Raw genomic sequence first — 18,595 nt, 5'->3', positions numbered from 1 at the left:
TGAATTAGAAAATACCTCCTTCCCAGAAGCCCACAGCTGGTATAGATCTTTTGAAGTGGTGCTCTAGTACATCTTAAAGAATGTCTAAGGTCCCTCTTTCCTGAGGTTAGTTACTCTGCTTGTATTCACCAGACTCAAGCTTTTTGAGACTCCTGCTGTCTCAGCATTTTGGGCATCTGATTATGTGATATAGGTCAGAAACTCCTGGGTGTGGGTCATTGAAAGGTTAAATGTACAAGTTACAAGGAAAGTAATTTGATGAATTCTTATAGGAAAGAAGGCAGAAAGATATCAAGTAGACATACCCAAACCAGATTATGGAGGGTGAAATAAAGGTACTATTTAAGGTGGGGAAGGGACTTCCCTGGTGGCTTAGTGGTTAAGAATCCGCCTGCCAATGCCGGGGACACGGGTTCGAGCCCTGGTCTGGGAAGATCCCACATGCCACAGAGCATCTAAGCCCATGCACCACAACTACTGAGCCTGCGCTCTAGAGCCCACGTGCCTAGAGCCCATGCTCCGCAACAAAGAGAAGCCAATGCAATGAGAAGCCCACCCACCACAACGAAAAGCCAACGCAATGAGAAGCCCACCCACCACAACGAAGAAAGCCCGTGCACAGCAACGAAGACCCAATGCAGACAAAAGAAAAAAAGGTGGGGAAGATGAGTTGATAACAAATGTAAAAGAACTGGAAGTACTTCGGAAAGAGGATATTTCAATCTCAATATGCTGTTGAAGTTATAGGCATTTGCCCCAAGAAGGGGCGGGGAGAGAATAGTGGTGCTAGATAAGCACTTTTTACCTTTATTTTCTTAGAGAGAAATAGACTTGGTTACTGATTATAAAACTCATCCAGAGAAATGGTTTTCTGCAGTGCCAAGAGCATAGATAGGAAAGTCACCAGTGACAGGAACCAGTGGGAAGTGGTAGTTTCGAGCAGTTCTTTTCCTACTCTCCCCTCTTACAGTATATGGCTCTTATAATCTGCCACGGTGGAGTCTGCCTGTTTCTGAATAGAGACACCAATCAGTGTTGCCCCTGAACACAGGTACTTATTATAGCTTTTTAAAAAATATGAACAGCGTGCCCTGGATTGAATGGGCCATGGTAGAATCACAGCCTGCCCAAATCCAGAAGTTTGTATTGTGAGAATAAAACTCATTTCTTCATTTGTTCAAAGGCTTTTCCTTCCGAGAGTCATCAGATTTACGAGTGTTTGACCCAGCAAGCTTTTCCAGCCATGTGACTTAGGAAAGTAAGATTTTATAAAAGAAAGAGCTTTAAAACTGATACCTGAAAAAAGATAAGGGGCAGTATGCCACCAGTTATTGTGGAGAGAAAAAAAACAAGGTTTAGAGTCAATTTTGCATTTGAATCCTGGTTCTTCTGTGTACTGACAGTGTGATACTGGATGTTACTTAATCTTTCTGAACCTCAGTTCCTCATCTGTAAAATGAGAGGGTAGTAACAGTACTTTGTTTGGGATAGTTATAATGAGGATTAGAAATATTCTCATTAATAGGTACTTAGTAAGTGGTAGCAGAAACTACTATTAAAACAACTGACTGGATATCGCAGGTATAGAATTGTGCCTTGAATTCATTCCTCCTGGGGCCCCTCCTGGAGCAAGGCAGAGTTGCAGGCTGTCCACGGTGCTCTTGACAGTGGAGTGAATAAGGACATGCTTTGCAGTGTATGGGCTGGTATGTCTTGATTTGGGGTTTCCTAACCTGTCTAAAAGAGGAAGGAGGGACTTCCCTGGCCGTACAGTGGTTAAGGCTCTGCGCTTCCAATGCAAGGGGCGCAGGTTTATTCTCTGGTCGGAGAACTAAAATCCCACATGCCGTGCAGTGAGGCTAAATAAATAAATAACAGATTTTTGGGACTTCCCTGGTGGTCCAGTGGCTAAGGCTCCGTGCTCCCAATGCAGGGGGCCCAGCTTTGATCCCTGGTCAGGGAACTAGATCCCATGTGCCGCAACTAACTAAGACCCAGCGCAACCAAATAAATAAATAAATATTTAAAAATAAATAAATAGGAAGGAAATTGGGTGATTTATTTCTAGACACATAACTGTTCTTTCCCTCCTACCTGGCTTCTTATGATGTCCTAATTTTCCCTTGCTACTTTACTGGCAGGTGGCTGTGAAAAACAATATTGATGTCTTCTACTTCAGCTGCCTCATCCCACTCAACGTGCTTTTTGTAGAAGATGGCAAAATGGGTAAGTATGTCCTCCTGTCCTGCAAATATACCTTTGCTCTTTCTCTGAATGTGTCAGGCAGAGCATAGCCCCGGAAGGACAAGCTATTTTGAGGTTTAAAAAAATGGAGGAAGGCTATTCTAAAGCTCTAATAATTGCTAATTATATATTCTCCTGAGTCACAGTTGATCTTGCTTTGCTGTTGGTCTCCAAGTCACAATGCCTATTGTCCAAATAAGCCAGTCACCACAGCATACAGAGTAAGTGGCTTGGTGACAAGTAGATGTGGATTTGAATCTCAGCTTGGCTATTTACCAGCTATGTGACTGTAGCAAGGTGCTTAATTTTTTTGAGTTTCAGTTTCCAAAGCAGAAATCGTTTTTATAATGACTTGAGATAATACATGGAAATTCAGCATTTAGCCCTGTCCTGAGTTCTTACTGTCTCAAGATAAGAATTCAATAATTTGTGATAAATTTATTGGTATTCCCCATGTGGTTGTTGATATTTCTCTCTTCCCTTACTTAGGAAACCACCATCTAATAAAACTAGCTTGTATTGATACATATGAAGTTGTATTGGCACTTAACATTGGTTTCATTCTTACAGTAGCTCTTTGGGTAGGGTAGGCAGATGTAATAATATATGATGAAATTAAGGATCAGAAAGATCACAAGACTTACCAAAGTCACCCAAATAGGAAAACAGTGGAGGCAAAACTAAACCCTAGATGTTGACTTTTTTCCAGTGTATCTTAGTGCTACTCATGAGGGATTAATTGACCTGGAGTGTAGCACCTCTGCATAGCTAGGAATTGACTCCAGTCCCAGGCTACTGCTGGCTGTATTGCTAGAACCAGCACTCCAAAGGAGAAATGGTACAAGGGCTTAGATGTCAGAATATTGACAGATTGTGCACATCCTTCCTTTCCCTCTGCTTCCCCATACAGAGCGCCAGGTCTTCCTTGCAACATGGAAGGATATTCCCAATGAAAATGAACTTCAGTTTCAGATTAAGGAATGTCATTTAAATGCTGGTGAGTGATGAGTCTAAATTTCATTTTCATCTTAGTGTATTATATTAGATATTTGAAAATGTTGTCTTTTCTTTACCTACCTTTTCACACCTACCTTATTTCTAGTGAGTATATGGTATTACTTTGCAAACTTCTCTTTAAAAACTTGGGATGTTTTGATGTAGGTACTAGATTACTTACAAACTAACAGATTTAAGAAGAGAACTAGAATGGATCCACCCACCCAATTCTCTAGTAGTTGAACATGTATAAGTCATGTTACTTGAACATTCTAAGCATTAGGTAATTGAAGTGGCACTTGAAGATATGCACTCTCCTAAAAATTAAAAGGACTGTTTGTCATTTTACATCAGCCTTCAGTAGTGACTCTTTCCGAGATCCTTATTTGGAATCCTGTGTTTACTATTAAGTAAGACTACATCATAGTTGATTAAAGCCTAGTTGGTAGCCTTTTTCTTTCTTGCCTTGTGTCAGCTTTCATATGGTTATACTGACCTCTTTAATCACCATGAAAAAGCTCCAGCCCCCTTAGTAGTTAGTTTTATTACTGTACTAGAACATCAAACTGGGGAGCCCAGGAGGAGAAACAATAGCAGCTGACAGTGCCTAGGGCTTTGTTTCACTGAAGCATCCTCAGGAGTGGAAGGAGCCTTCAGCTGTTCAGGGTCTTGCCTTTGTTCCAGTCTCTCTTTGAGGTTAGTATAAGGCCTTATGAAATGAAAGGCGTTTTAATGAAAGTGAGCCTTGGTGCTGTTGGGTGCCGCCTCTTTTCCTCTTTTCTTCATTCACCCGTCCTTTCCTCCTTCTGGCTGCCGCCCTCCCACTGTAGCTGGAGCATTGAGTGGGGGAAAGAGGCAGTATAGCAGTACAGAAAGAAAAAGAAAAAAAAAAAACAACAACTCACTGTCTTCTCAGTTCAACTTGTTCTTTAAAAAGTTTTTTTGCGGGGAGTGGGAGTGCTCTATGATGCATTCATCCTCTGTGTTCAGACAAGTCTTTTCTTATAGACTTCTCCTGAGCCCTTGGAGAGGTGTTTGAGGAGATAGTTTTCTGTAATGTCCACTGTCGCTACTAGTTTGTCGATTCTCTTCAGGAATACCACATATCTGCCTTCTTTTGAACATATTCTTGGTCTGGGTTTTTCAGCCTGACTGGTTATGTAGTTATTAAACAAAACCAGATTTTTGCTGAGTTTTCACAAAAAAGTCATACTTAAATTGAGCTGCTTTTTATGCCGTATTCTAGGTAGGTGACGGTGTTATCTCTCTGCTAGGCTCACTGGTTAGTTACCACAAGCCTCATTTGATGAGTTGGGAGGTCGGGCAGTCTTCCATTGTGTAAGCTGTTTTTCAGGAAGCTCCAGGTGCAGAACTGCAGTGGTTCATGGCGAGAGTTATAGTCACCCTTGTGTAGTCAGTCCCAGGGCATTTCATTTATTATGCTCCTGAGAACACTTGTCCCTCAGAAAAGGGTTCTGTGGTCAAAAAAGTTGGAAAATACAGTGTATGATGTGCCTCTCTTGGATGTTGCCATTGCACATGAGCACACTAGAAGCTGAGGCTTCCTGCATCGGGGAAACCAGTTTAACTCAACATTAACTGAATTTTTTCGCTGTGGAATTTAAAGTCACAAAATGCTTATTATTAACGTCTTATGGAACACCGGTGTTCCTTGAACATGCACGATCTGGGAAACTCTGGCCTATAGAGAGCAGAGAAAGGCCAGAGTAATTGGAAAGCAGATTTGGTTTCAGAGGTCTGGTGTGAAAGGGACATGCTTTTTCAAAAAAGAAAATGGAAGTTTGGATGATTGAGGGCTTTACTGTGGCCTGTCAGAGTTATAGAAAAGATCCCCCTGCTTCCAGATTGGGGTTCTGAACCCTTATTGAACCTTGGTGTACATTTGTGATCTTGCCCAAAGAAGGGGTGTCTGGTCTTGCTCCCAAAGGGTCTTTGGCTTCTGATGTAAACTGGAACAGTTTCCCAAAGCAAATTCAGTTTTGATCAGTTCTGCCATGGCCTCATGCCAGTTCCTCCCTGCCTCGGGTGCTCCAAATACCAGCGAATCAGTTTTCCAGTGACACACAGTGCAGCACGTGGCAGTGCAGCACATGGAGCAGAGGGAAAAACAGCCACTTCGTTTTCTCCAGGAGCCCGAGGCCATCATTTCCCACACTGAATCATTGCTAATCGCTTACAAGACCACTTCCTGCAACTAATCCTTTCTAGCTTTTCCTCTGCCGCCACCCCAAGGTCTGGAGTACCCTGGCCTTTACATTTCCTTCCAGTCTGAGGGCTCTATTAACATGAACATTTTTGGGTTTAGTGCCTTCTGATTCAACACCCTGGGTCTAGCCGAGAGCTACAAATACCATCCTTCCCAGCTGATCTGTCCTGATCACAATAGCACCAGCCCTTTAAATAGCTTTTTTGTGCCAGAGTAGACATTTGACAGGGGCTCACACTGAGGGCAACGGGAAGTCGCAGGCTTAAAGGGCTGACCGCCTAGCGTTGAGCTTGTACTTTTGCTCTTCCATGTCTTCTAGAGGTGAAAGAAGAAAAGAAACCCTCTTCCTAAGCCTTAATCATTTATCAGTTCTTAATAGAAAGGTGTATATGATGGGGTGCTTATGGTGCCACTAGTTGTGTAAATACTAGAAAATATTAGATCAGAAAGGCACCAATGTTTGGGTCTCCCTGCTTCCTAGCACTGGTCATCTCTACTGGCGTCAAGCGGTCTGTATGAATCTGTTTTACAGCTTATATTATAGCTGTATTTGGGCTTAGTACATGTCTGGGACCACTATCTTAAGTATACAAGAAGTAGTTGCATCTCCACCCATATCCAGAAAGGAATCTTTCTGGCAAGCAATCTAGAAACCTGTTTTTTAAATTAAGTGTTTATTATACTGTGAAGAGCTCAGAGACATGTTGTATCTATATTCACTAGTTGGGCTCTCTAGTAAGGGACAAATATTTCTTCTGCCACAGGGACTAGGTGAGGATGAATTCTGTTTCTTTGTTTTGTCGTGGTTCTCCCCATCCCTCGGAACATTTCATAAATGCAAATGCTTTGCCAGCCAGCACTTAAATATAGTTTGGTTGTTCAAATGGTAGAAAGTATCCTTTTCAGCAAGCATAATGGTTTTGAACTTGCTGATGAGTATGTACCACAGCTGGGACCCCTGTACAGATTCCCCCTTCCCACTCACTGAGTACCTTCACTCTTATGGCTGCTGGAAGAGATGTGACCTTAGCTAAAGTAGGAAAATGAAGGAGGGAAGACCACATTCACACCTTCTCAGACTTCAGGCCTCAGGCCCAAAGCCAGATTTGAGGTAGGAGACAAATGAACCAAAAGAAATAACACCTTGATGCACTTGTAACCATATTTGACCATCTTTTAAAACTCTGTCCTTTAGGGCAAATCTCAGTGTCTTAATATTGCATTGTCATTCTCAAAGTCTCACAACTGTAAGATTCCATCATGTTTCCCAGGAGTTCAGGTATATTTAAAACAACAACAACAACAACAACTACAAAAAACTGACATCTTGTGAAGAAGTCTATCCCAGTCTGACAAGGAAGCCTCCTTAACATTGGCTCGCATTGCCATTCTTAATAGGTTCATTTAGCAGAGTCTGATTATCCTGCCATCTACATACCCTCTAACTCAAACCTGATAGCGAAGGTTTATGAAAATTGACTCACACATACTTATGTTATAGAACCCTCCTCCCTCCATTCAGTCTTCTGATAGAAATCACGATAACAGCCATTTAGTAGGAGCAGAGCCAGGTTCCTAACTGGAATGCTTCCAAACACAGTAGTTACATCCATTCAACTTGCTTATTCTACCTGGCTGTTTGCCACATTTTCTAATTCTGGAAGGGGCGAGTGTGTATGTGTGTCTGTGTGCTTCCATTTCTTAGCCTATTATCTCTTACTTAGGTGGTAAAATCACGAGACATCTGTAGGCATCTGGGCCTTGCTGTGTATATTGTCTAGAACATGGGCCTATGCAACAAGGTAGATCTTCAACAAAAGCTCCTGCTAGGCACATGGGCTTCAGTAGTTGTGGCGTGTGGGCTCAGTAGTTGTGACACGCAGGCTCAGTAGCTGTGGCTCGCGGGCTCTAGAGCGCAGGCTCAGTAGTTGTGGTGCACGGACTTAGTTGCTCTGCAGCACGTGGGATCTTCCCGGACCAGGGCTCGAACCCGTGTCCCCTGCATTGGCAGGCAGATTCTTAACCACTGCGCCACCAGGGAAGCCACCCCCCCCCCTTTGTATTTAAGACAGTCCTGTCAAAAGGCATTAGCCAAACTCCAGCTGGTGATGTTGCCTGGCAACCCAGTCTGAGCTGCAAGAGCCCTTCATTGTGGGAACCAAGGTGACAGCCAGAACTGCCTGAACCTCCAAAAGGTGATTAAAAAGCATACTGAGGCCCTCTCCTTCAGCAGTCTTGCATATAACAACCTTGAGATATACTTTTTAGCTCCCCAAAGAGAACCAATTCTTGAGTTTTAACTACTCTGCTTGGTGTTAGTGAAAACCTTGGAAATAAAAGGAGGGAAATTAAGTCATAACTAAGTGTGGTGCAGTTGTTTAATGAATGGGCTTTAGTGCCTCCTCGCTTGAGCTCTCACTGGTTTGAATGTGGAAGAAAGACATCAGGGCAAGAGCTGCCTCCAAGGGGGATTGGGATTGACATATACACACTACTATATATAAAATAGATAACCAATAGGGACCTATCAATACGATATAGCAAAGGGAACTCTGCTCAGTTTTCTGTAGTGACCTATATGGGAAAAGAATCTAAAAAAAGAGTGGATAGATGTATATGTATAACTGATTCACTTTGCTGTACAGCAGAAACTAACACAACATTGTAAATCAACTATACTCCAATAAAAATTTAAAAAAAAACTACCTCTAAAATTAGACCACTTCTAAATAGGTGGTTTTTAGACTCACAAACAGAAAACAAGATTACTGTTACCAAAGGGGAAAAGTGGGGGAGGGATAAATTAGGAGTATTGGATTAACAGATACATACTACTGTATGTAAAACAGATAAACAAAAAGGATTTATCGTATAGCACAGGAAACCATATTCAGTATCTTGTAATAACCTATAATGGAAAAGAACCTGAAAAAGTGTGTGTGTATGTGTATACATATATATGTATATATATCCAGATCACTTTGCTGTACACCTGAAACTAACACAATATTGTAAATCAACTATACTTCCAATAAATAAATAAATAAAGGGTTTTTTTCTTAGCAGAGATTTTTTTTACTGAAGTATCGTTGATTTACAGTGTTGTGTTAATTTCTACTATACTGCAAAGTGATTCAGTTATACACATATATACATTCTTTTTATATTCTTTTCCATTATGGTTTATCACAGGATATTAAGTATAGCTCCCTGTACTGTACAGTAGGACCTTGTTGTTTATCCATTCTGTATATAATAGTTTGCATCTGCTAACCCAAACTTCCCACTCCATTCCTCTCCCACCCCACCCTCTTGGCAACCACAGGTCTGTTCTCTGTGTCTGTGAGTCTGTTTCTGTTTCATAGGTTTGTTCATTTGTGTCATATTTTAGATTGCACATATAAGTGATATCATATGATATTTGTCTTTCTGACTTCACTTAGTATGATAATCTCTAGTTCCATTCATGTTGCTACAAATGGCATTATTTCATTGTTTTTTATGGCTGAGTAGTATTCCATTGTGTATATATGTGCCACATCTTCTTTGTCCCTTCATCTGTCGATGGACGTTTAGGTTGTTTCCATGTCTCTGCTGCTGTGAATGTGGGGGTGCGTGTGTCTTGTTGGATTATAGTTTTTTCTGGATATACGCCCGGGAGTGGGATTGCTGGATCATATGGTAGTTCTGTTTTTAGTTTTTTGAGGAATCTACGTGCTGTTTTTCATAGTGGCTGCACCAACTTACATTCCCACCAACAGTGTAGGAGGGTTCCCTTTTCTCCACACCCTCTCCAGCATTTATTACTTGTTTGTTTGTTTTTTTAATAAATTTGTTTACTTATTTATTTTTTGGCTGCATTTGATTTTCATTGCTGCGTGGGCTTTTTCTACTTGCAGCGAGTGGGGGCTACTCTTCGTTGAGGTGCGCGGGCTTCTCATTGCAGTGGCTTCTCGTTCTGGAGCACGGGATCCAGGCACGTGGGCTTTAGTAGTTGCAGCACGTGGGCTCAGTAGTTGTGGCACACGGGCTTAGTTGCTCCACGGCATGTGGGATCTTCCCGGACCAGGGCTCGAACCCGTGTCCCCTGCATTGGCAGGCGGATTCTTAACCACCGTGCCACCAGGGAAGTCCCAGCATTTATTGTTTGTAAACTTTTTAATGATGGCCATTCTGACTGGTGTGAGGTGGTACCTCATTGTAGTTTTGATTTGCATTTCTCTAACGATTAGAAATGTTGAGCATCTTTTCATTTGCCTATTGGTAATCTGTATTTCTTCTTTGGAGAAGTGTCTTAAATAGATGTTTTTTAATGCCTATGGCATTATGTACATATCAGCGTCTCCAACACCTGAGTCAGAGGCTTATTCACAGGTATTGATGGCAGGTATCCATTGTGTCCCAGATACTGTGGGAAATACAGTGATGAAAAACTCTAGGATCCCTATGCTCAGAGAGCTTACTTACTGTCTTGGAGAACAGAAAGACTGTCTATCACAACAGCCTTTTCCTAGAGAGCACAATAGAACATGACAGGATTTTATGTGGAGAGAATTTAGTCCCTGAGTAATTTGAATTCTCATCAGAAATGAACATAAAAAACTATCAACAAAGAAGTAGTGTTTATCATCTGTGTTTTTAAAGTTTCTCTTTCTGTGATGCTGCAGCATCTCATGCTAGCAGTCAGAGAACAAGGAGAGGGAAATTACCTTTAATTCTAGAATGTCATGTCTCTCTGATGCTGTAGTCACAAGGAAAACCCCAAACACCAACCTGTTCTTACCCTGTGTTGGTGACTATGAAGTCCTCCACTCTGACCAGCAACGGCAGCCGGGCTTACATGGCCTTGGAGCAATCATCTTTGCACAACTTCAGTCTTCCTCAGAGTCTTTTGTTGAGACAGTTTGTTTCATTATTAATTTGGGGCATGGTATTCCCCCAAATTAATAATTTAATTTAAGACCTAAGAAATCATTTGCCTGCTTTTAAAAAAAATCTTAAACATCCAGATTAATAAATTTGACTTGCAGGATTTCTGCAACTGGGTGCTTTTCTGATCCTGGCACTTGAGACCAGAATGGCTTACGGTGAAGTAGTAGCAACTTGCGAGGCAGTGTTGTGCATTTGAGTGTCAGTTTTGTATCCCCGTGAATCTGGAACTAGCGTTGGAGAAATGAATCTGACGTGGCAGTCACTGTGGCACACCCATGTACCTGTTTCTGTCTTTGTCCTCGTCAGTGCATTTTTACGTGTCTAACACCTAGTTTAAGATTACCAACTCCTTAGACCCACCATAATCTCCACAGGTAATTCTTACACTAATGCTTATTTGCACCTTATTCTGTTTTCTGTCCTGGAATGTGATGGACAGGCACTTCAGGAGCTTCTTCCTTATCCTTCGCTCTTGTGGGAGAAGAGCTTTCTGAAATGTGCATGTATGCATGTAACAGTGCTTCTCAGGAGACTTGAGCACACATAGCTCATAGCACATTTGTTTGATATTTTAACTGAAGGTGTTGGATTTTGAATCTGTGTTTCTAGACACTGTTTCCAGCAAGTTGCAAAACAACAATGTTTATACTATTGCCAAGAGGAATGTGGAAGGGCAGGACATGCTGTACCAATCCCTGAAGCTCACTAATGGCATTTGGATTTTGGCTGAGCTACGTATCCAGCCAGGAAACCCCAATTACACGGTAAGGCCTTTCTCAGAATGGGTGAGTTGGGTTCAAGGAGGTGGGTAAGAGTCCTTTCATTTTTTCTCAGCATCCAGGAAAGACCTGGTAGAGGTGCTTCAGACACCAGGTATCCAAAACAAGCAGTCAGTAAAGAAGTCCCCAGTTGCCTCCTTAGAAGACCTTCTGTCTGTAGTGTCTGCCCCATCCAGCAGGCACAGTGCCTCCCAGCACGAGTCTCAGACTCCTCCTGGTATATACAGAGCTGCTCACAAAACTTCATCAGTATTGGTTAATACTTAACCTAGCATATCTATGCATGTGGTACTGTAACAAGCTGCTAAGAGGATTGTTTTCGTAGCTCATTTCAAGCTCATTCCTGCTTTTCTTAGGATATCAGAATCCCAGACATATGAGCCTTTTTAGCTGTGTTGTGTGGCCTAAATGGTTGTTGAAAAGTTAAAGCAAAATGGGACATACCTTTCACAGCCTGTAAGGGGACTTTAGTTTAGAAAACTTCATTCATTACCACACTGGACTAAAATTGGAATCCTGGCAGTATTTTTAGGGGAGGAGCCAGTTGCTTTGTTAAACAACAAAGCTTTAATACCTAGGCACTCAGTGTTTGTTTGCTGTTGTGAAATGCAGTCTCCCAATAGGATGCTGCTTGTCATCTGCATTTTGTCAAGTACAAGAAAAACCCTTGCGATGGGGGAAATATCTTATTCTTCTGTTATGTTTAAGGCTTTTGAATTGAATAACTCTGAGGAAGCTTCATATTCAGTAGATTAAGGGAGCTTTTTAGCCATGTAGCTGAGAAAAGTCTGTGACTCCTTTCCTTAATTTTAAGGCAAGTCTGTTTTCATTAGCATACATTAAGGAAATAATACCACCAGAACTAAAAATTCTTGGTGTCTCCCCACTAGTTCCCTCCCTTGAAGTAAACTGGACTAGCATGTGTGTGTGTGAGCTACTGAGTTCCACCAAGCTAGATGTTTGTCCAAGCATTTGTGAGCTGAGAGACTTCAGGCTTCCCTCATAAAGTGTATGCTCCTCCCACCCACCTCCTCCATGACCAGTGCCTTGTCTTTTTTGTAAGAAACTACTCTGTCATTTTCCTTGAGCTCCCTAAGAAAGGAAAACTCCTCTGTACTCTTCCTGGAGGGACACGTTTTCACTGTAAAATCAAGGTCTTGTAAAATAACTCCATTTGCTTCCCCAGAAATTTCTTCAAAGTATATATATTTGTGTGTGTTTTATTTTTTATCATCCATTATTTTATTGTATATAGTATTCCATCTCAGCTAGGTTAAAGAAGCATGATTACCCCCAGTTTGCAGGTAAGGAAACCAAGGTTAAGAATGATTAGTGACTTGTTCGAGATCATATAAGTTGTTGGTAGCTGAGTTGTGTGTAGAACTCAGGTATCTCAACACTTCCTACCATATTCTTTCTATTCATTATAAGGATAGTGAGAATTTTGAGAAGGACCTCTTAGTAACAGCATAGTTTGTTTAAAATTTTTAAAAACTTTTTATTTAAGACTCACAGAAAGTTTAAGATTCACAGAAAGTTTTAAAAATGGTACATAGAGTTCCCATGTATCTTTCACCCAGTTTTCCTCATTGAGAACATGTTACAACCATAGTACATTTTCAAGCAGGAAATTGATATTGGCACAATACTATTAACTAAGCTACAGACCTTATTCAGATTTCACCAGTTTCTACATCATTACTCTTACTTTATTTAGTTAAGGAGTGTACAGTACTATGAAATCTTATCACACATATAGATTTGTATACAGAACTGTTCCATCACCACAAAAAAACTCCTTCTCGCTATCTCTTTATAGTTAGACATTCACCCTAGCCCTAACCCATGGCAACCACTGGTATGTTTGTTCTCCATTACTGTAATTTTCTCATTTCAAGAGTGTTATATAAATTCAATTCCTACAGCCTGTATCCTTTTGAGACTTATTTTTTCACTTAACATAATACCCTTGACATCTATCTAAGTCGTTGCATGTGTTTTTTTATGACCAAGTAGTGGTGCACTACATGATAAATCACTTCCCCCAACCCCTTACTGTATTTCATTAAGAAAGTATGTTTATCCCATGAGGAAGAGGCCTCACATCTCTAAGTAGCTCTATCTCACCTGGGAAGATAACTTGTCCCAGGTGAAGAAGTCTGTGTTCCAGGCTATAAACCAGAAGTGGATGTGTAAGTCCTTGGCTTACCTAGGCGGGGGGGTGGGGGTGGGGGGGTGAGTCGAGGTGGGTGGCATTCCTGAGTGGTTGGTGTTAAAGATGTGTCACATAAGCAGGCTAGCGGTTCAAAAGTTAAAATCCTGGTAAGGCCTCTTTTCCCTGAGGAGCCATGTAAAATGAGACCCAGAGTCCTAAGTGAGATTTTTTAGCCTCTTTGTTCTTTATGTATGTTTCCCTTTTGCTTTCTTTAGGAATTAGCAACAACAACAAAAAAAAAATTTTTTTTTTTTAAATTTGGCTTGTTTTAGCTGTACTAGTTGGAAAGCAAGGAATGGGTTTAAGTCTAAACTTAACCATTTGTTAAAGGCTGGGATGTCTGGGGGAGGGAGGTGATAGAACAGTCCAGAAAGAGAGGTTCTTCCTTCTCTTCCTTCGCCTCCCTCCTTCCCCCTCCAAAGAGCAGCTGAAACTCTCAGGGTCCAGGCGTGGTCAGTCCATGACCCCTGCCAGTGCCAACCTTGGCAGATAGGGCTTTTATTGAGGAAGGCAACATTTCCTTATCACTCGTGAACGAAAAAGTGGATTTCCAGCTGGTTGGAAGTTCCAGTATTGCTACAAAGATGTGAAAAAATACAGGACAGTATTTTGAAGGGGAGGAACTACCCTCTCTTTAGGCTGGGAGTTAACTCCCTTAGGCAGTTCTTAACTCTTTTTAGCTTCCTCTCCTCCTCCTTTTCTGAACCCACATACTCTCCCACGAGAATTTTCTACAACACTGACAGTGAAGAGGCTGTGGAGGAGGAGGTACAGATTGCCTCTACAGGGAGCTTGAAAGTCAGGGAAATGCCTATAGCTGCAACTTTGACCAAAGAAGGGAGCTGTTTTCTACTCGTTATTGTTTTGTTTTGTTTTGTTTTGTTTTTTTACTTTATTTATTTATGGCTGTGTTGGGTCTTCGTTGCTGCACGTAGGCTTTCTCTAGTTACGGTGAGCGGGGGCTACTCTTTGTTGCGGTCCGTGGGCTTCTCATTGCGATGGCTTCTCTTGTGGAGCATGGGCTCTAGGCACGTGGGCTTCAGTAGTTGTGGCATGAAGGCTCAGTAGTTGTGGCTCGCGGACTCTAGAGCACAGGCTCAGTAGTTGTGGCTCACGGGCTTAGTTGCTCCGCGGCATGTGGGATCTTCCTGGACCAGGGATTGAACCCATGTCCCCTGCATTGGCAGGCGGATTCTTAACCACTGCACCACCAAGGAAGTCCTCTATTCGTATTTATATTCTTAAATTAGTTGTTCATTTGTTTTGTTCTACATTTATCAGAATTATCTTCCTGATTCATGTCAAGCAGCAATTTTGGAAATGCCTTAGAGACTGAATATTAAAGCTGCAAATAAATAGAGCCTCTTTTGATGTTCTTTTGTTTGGCTTGATTTTGTTTCGTTTTGCATTTTTAAAATATCACTAAGTTTTGAGGATGTGAGTTTTCTCAAGTTCAGGGTTGACCAATCATCTTCTTGACATTTTTGCCAAAAATATTCTCACCTTTTGTACTTTGTTAAATCATCCAGAGTCTCTAATAAGAGAATAAGGAGGTAATCTAAAAATCTCATGGTGATATATCGTTAAAGACAACTTTTGTTGATCTACCTTAATAGTCAAGAGCAATGATGTCAGTAATACAAAAAGCAAGTATTAAATTTTCTGGTTCTAAATGCAGTTTGCATGGTTTTGCTGTTATGTTATTGTTAATAGTGTTTTGCCTAATCTAGTACAATTCAGGAGTCCAAATATGGGTTTAAATTTTGCACTTGTTGACCCACAAAGTGAAAATCTCAGTGTTCAACATTGAAATCTTTTTAACATTTTAATTTTAATTTGGTAATTGTTAGACTAGAAGAAGAGGTGGTGGTAGAGAAGTAGAGTAGTATCAGCAGTACTTGATAGGCCTGAATAACAGGCAGAAAATGGAAGATTATGCTGTTGGCATAAATGGCTGTACAGTTACACTCAGTAAATGTCTTTTTGTGTTGGTTCTTGTTTTCCCTCCTTAACAGTGTATGCTCTCCTCAGTGTAATACAGGAAAGGCTAGTACCATTGGAGCTAGTATCTAGCTTACACTTTTATTTTACTTGAATATACATCCTCCTGAATTGGGACCGAGATAACCATCCTTGTCAGATAGAAACTGGAGCAGGCAGCTGAAATGACGACCACGTTAAGGGTTTTAACCCTTCCCTTTTCATTTGGCAGTAGTCTCTATGACTCTTAGGAAAGCAGTAGAGCATCTTTTCCTATACATTTTTTCATATGGATTATTTCCTAACCTTGTAGACCCACATAGAATGTCGTTAGAAACACAGCACAGCTTGACATTGATTAAACCGAAATTCTAAAACCCATGTAACCTATTAACAGGATCTCTTTGTTTGGCTACTCAGTGGTAGAAGCTCTTCTCCCCTTTTATCAGGAAGAGGTGTCCTTGCACTGAGTACTTGGATACCTTTCGAGTTAATGCCAGCCTCTGTGCTAACCTTCCTTCTCCTTTTCCTCCGAACAGCTGTCGCTGAAGTGTAGAGCTCCTGAAGTCTCCCAGTACATCTATCAGGTCTACGACAGCATTTTGAAAAACTAATAGACTGGTCCGGTGCCCTCTGGCCACCCTGTGATCGGTGCAAGCCAAGAACTCTTAACTGGAAGAAAATTGTATTGCCGTGTAGAATCTGAACCCAAACACACTGAGGCCACCCACCAAGGTAGTGACTAGTCTAACCTGTGCTAACATTAGGGCACAACCTGTTGGATAGTTTTAGCTTCCTGTGACCATTTGTAACCACTGCTTCAGTCACTTCCCACCTCGTGCCACCTGCTGCTATCTGTCCTTACTTGTGGGCCTCTCCATCCTGTACCAGTGGCTGGCATTTTTGAGTGTAGTTTGATATTTTGTAATCGAGAGCTCGTTTCAAAAGCAGAAAAAGACAAAAAAAAATTAAAGCAAGGAAAAGTGTCACTGAAACGTTAACTGCACTTTATTGTTTTATATTTTTGTACATATGAGAAATTGAGGGAATAGTGTGTAACTGATAAAAAGTGTTAAAACAACCGCACAGTCCTGGAGGAAGAGACGCAGTTTCTTGCCCACCCCATTAGGGGATTTTTGTCTGTGTCAGCCTTGTCCCTGATCACTTTTTTTTCTCTCCAAACTCCTTTTCCTTGTGATTCCCCCTGCCCCGTATTATCATCTCCTCTGATGCTCTGCAGTTAGGAATGGTGGTCTTTCTTGAATGGTGCTGCAGGGTGCAGGAAATAGGACCTGTCAGCATTGAGGCTGAGAAAAATGAGAACTTACTACATTCCTTTCCACTGATCTAATCTATTAATAACACTGATTAAGGAATTTGAATAGAGATGGGAAACAGGAACCAAAATGCCCTTCCCCCATCTCCCGCTCTGGATTTATTTTAACTCTCAGGTCCAATTCAGATCTAAAATCTTAGTTTTAGAGTTGAAACAGACTTTAAGTAATAACTTACCCAACGTTTTTTTTCTAAAAAGGAAAAAGATAAAAGACAAACAGGGTGTTATTGCCTAAGGCCTGTTAATGATCAGTAGCAGAGGTGGGGGAGTGGGTCTCCGAAGTCCTCATCAGTGTTGTCTTCACTGCAGGACCGGCTCCATGACTTTCTTCCTTCAATGCCTTTCTTTTACCTTTTCTGTGCCTGCTTCTTTATGGCTCTTCTCATACTTCATACAGATTTTGGCACTCCATTCATTGGCATCCGGTAGCAGCAGAGTATCTTTCCAGGAACTTGAAGGTAAATCCTGATGCCAGAATGAAGGAGTAGCTAATAGTCTCCTGGAGCCGCAGTTCTTGAGGCCAGCAGGATGGGTGCAGGGATGAAGTGAGCTTCGGGATGCCACAGATTCACTTGATCCTTCAGTTCTCTATCCGCTCTTTACTTGTATTGCTTAGGCTCCAAGGCAATTGAGATCACCTAGAGGGCCAAGCGGTTCTTTTCATCTCTCAAAAGATTGGGAGATGTGAGGACCCCCTGCCCCCTGGACACATTGGGTGTGATCTGTCAAAGAATGCTTCATGCCTGGAACACCAGTCTGTTTAGCAGAGTTCACACTGTTTCATCTGTGGGCACCTGTGCCGACCAGTGCCCAGGATTCAGGGTCCGTGACCAAGACTGCTTCTCAGATGCCCCTGCTCAAATCAGAGGCACTTGGGTCCAAAGGCCTCATGTAGGACCCAGACCTAAGAGTGAGTCCAAGAGAAGGAGGAATCATAGAAAACAAGAGCAGAAACTACCCCCCAACCCTGTCGCAAGTGAAATGACTGTGATTCATACCAGTTGCAAAGTTTGGGGGTGCAGGTCCCCCAAAGCAGCTTCTTAAACCTTGAGAATCTCCGAGAGAAGAATTTCTGGGGTGAGGGTCAGGAGCCATGTCCTGCGCTCACCACCCCTCGGGCACGTGGAGATCAGGAAGTAGCATAGGATTGCGTGTGGGAGGTGGGTCAGTTGGTGACAGGTGGGGTAGAAAAGCAGGTGGGTAAAGTCCCCTTTTTGGGAAATCACTCGTGGAGTCAGTTGGATACAAGCAGTGAAGAAGGTCCACACTACAAATGCAGTGTTCTCATCTCAAAGCAAACTGCAGTTCCAGAAGGAAGAGCGTGTGTCAGGGTAAGCAGACAAGACAATTTTGCACCAAGATACGTTCCTCCACCCCTGAAACCAGGCTTCTCTCAGCCTCCCCGGCAGTGAGGGGAAACAGCTGCTGTTCTCAGCTGACCTGACTGAGCCAATCCGCGTGCGAACTCTTCACTCCTTGGAGAGGCTGCCTCCCGGTTTGCCCCTGAGCAGTTAGGGAGGGATTCTGTTCCACGGAAAGGACCTCTCTCCTGAGGAGACAAAGCCTGTTGCCTCCACCACAGCTTCCCTTTGGGCCCATCTCAAGCCTGGCCAAACTGGGGATCGGAGTGGAGATTGCCCTGCATTCCCCTCTCCTCTGCCTCAGTATGTCTTTGTAACGTCAGCTGGTGTCTTACAAAGGGCAAGGGAAACACACACACACACCCAGAACTCTTGCTGGTCAGAGATTCCCTGAGTGTCTGTCCTCGCCCGAGCCCATTTTGTGTGTCTGTGTTGTGAACCTTGGGACTCTGGAGAGAAGGGGGTGGGGGGGGGGAGTGGTAAACGTTGCCCAGTGAAGGCTTATCATTCTTTTGTTGTTGGGAT

General features: G+C 42.3%; 1 protein-coding gene across 5 annotated transcripts in view; it reads left to right on the top strand.

The window, feature by feature from the left end:
- The window catches only part of AP2B1 (adaptor related protein complex 2 subunit beta 1), a 117,711-nt gene extending 101,337 nt beyond the window's left edge, over nt 1-16,374 (top strand). For 4 of the 5 annotated variants that reach the window (XM_060135578.1, XM_060135581.1, XM_060135576.1 and 1 more), the window contains 4 exons: nt 2,142-2,226; nt 3,155-3,241; nt 11,009-11,163; nt 15,913-16,374. In XM_060135578.1, the coding sequence (XP_059991561.1) occupies nt 2,142-2,226; nt 3,155-3,241; nt 11,009-11,163; nt 15,913-15,987 (402 nt within the window). In that variant the 3' untranslated portion in view covers nt 15,988-16,374. The remainder of the gene's footprint in view (nt 1-2,141; nt 2,227-3,154; nt 3,242-11,008; nt 11,164-15,912) is intronic. The other variant, XM_060135577.1, reaches the window with a different exon arrangement.
- Nucleotides 16,375-18,595: the final 2,221 nt, after the last annotated feature.

This window comes from Lagenorhynchus albirostris, chromosome 20 (genome assembly GCF_949774975.1).
Source record: "Lagenorhynchus albirostris chromosome 20, mLagAlb1.1, whole genome shotgun sequence".
NCBI classification, from domain to species: domain Eukaryota; kingdom Metazoa; phylum Chordata; class Mammalia; order Artiodactyla; family Delphinidae; genus Lagenorhynchus; species Lagenorhynchus albirostris.
Note: the sequence above shows the minus strand (reverse complement) of the source record. Positions and strands in the feature narration are given on the sequence as shown.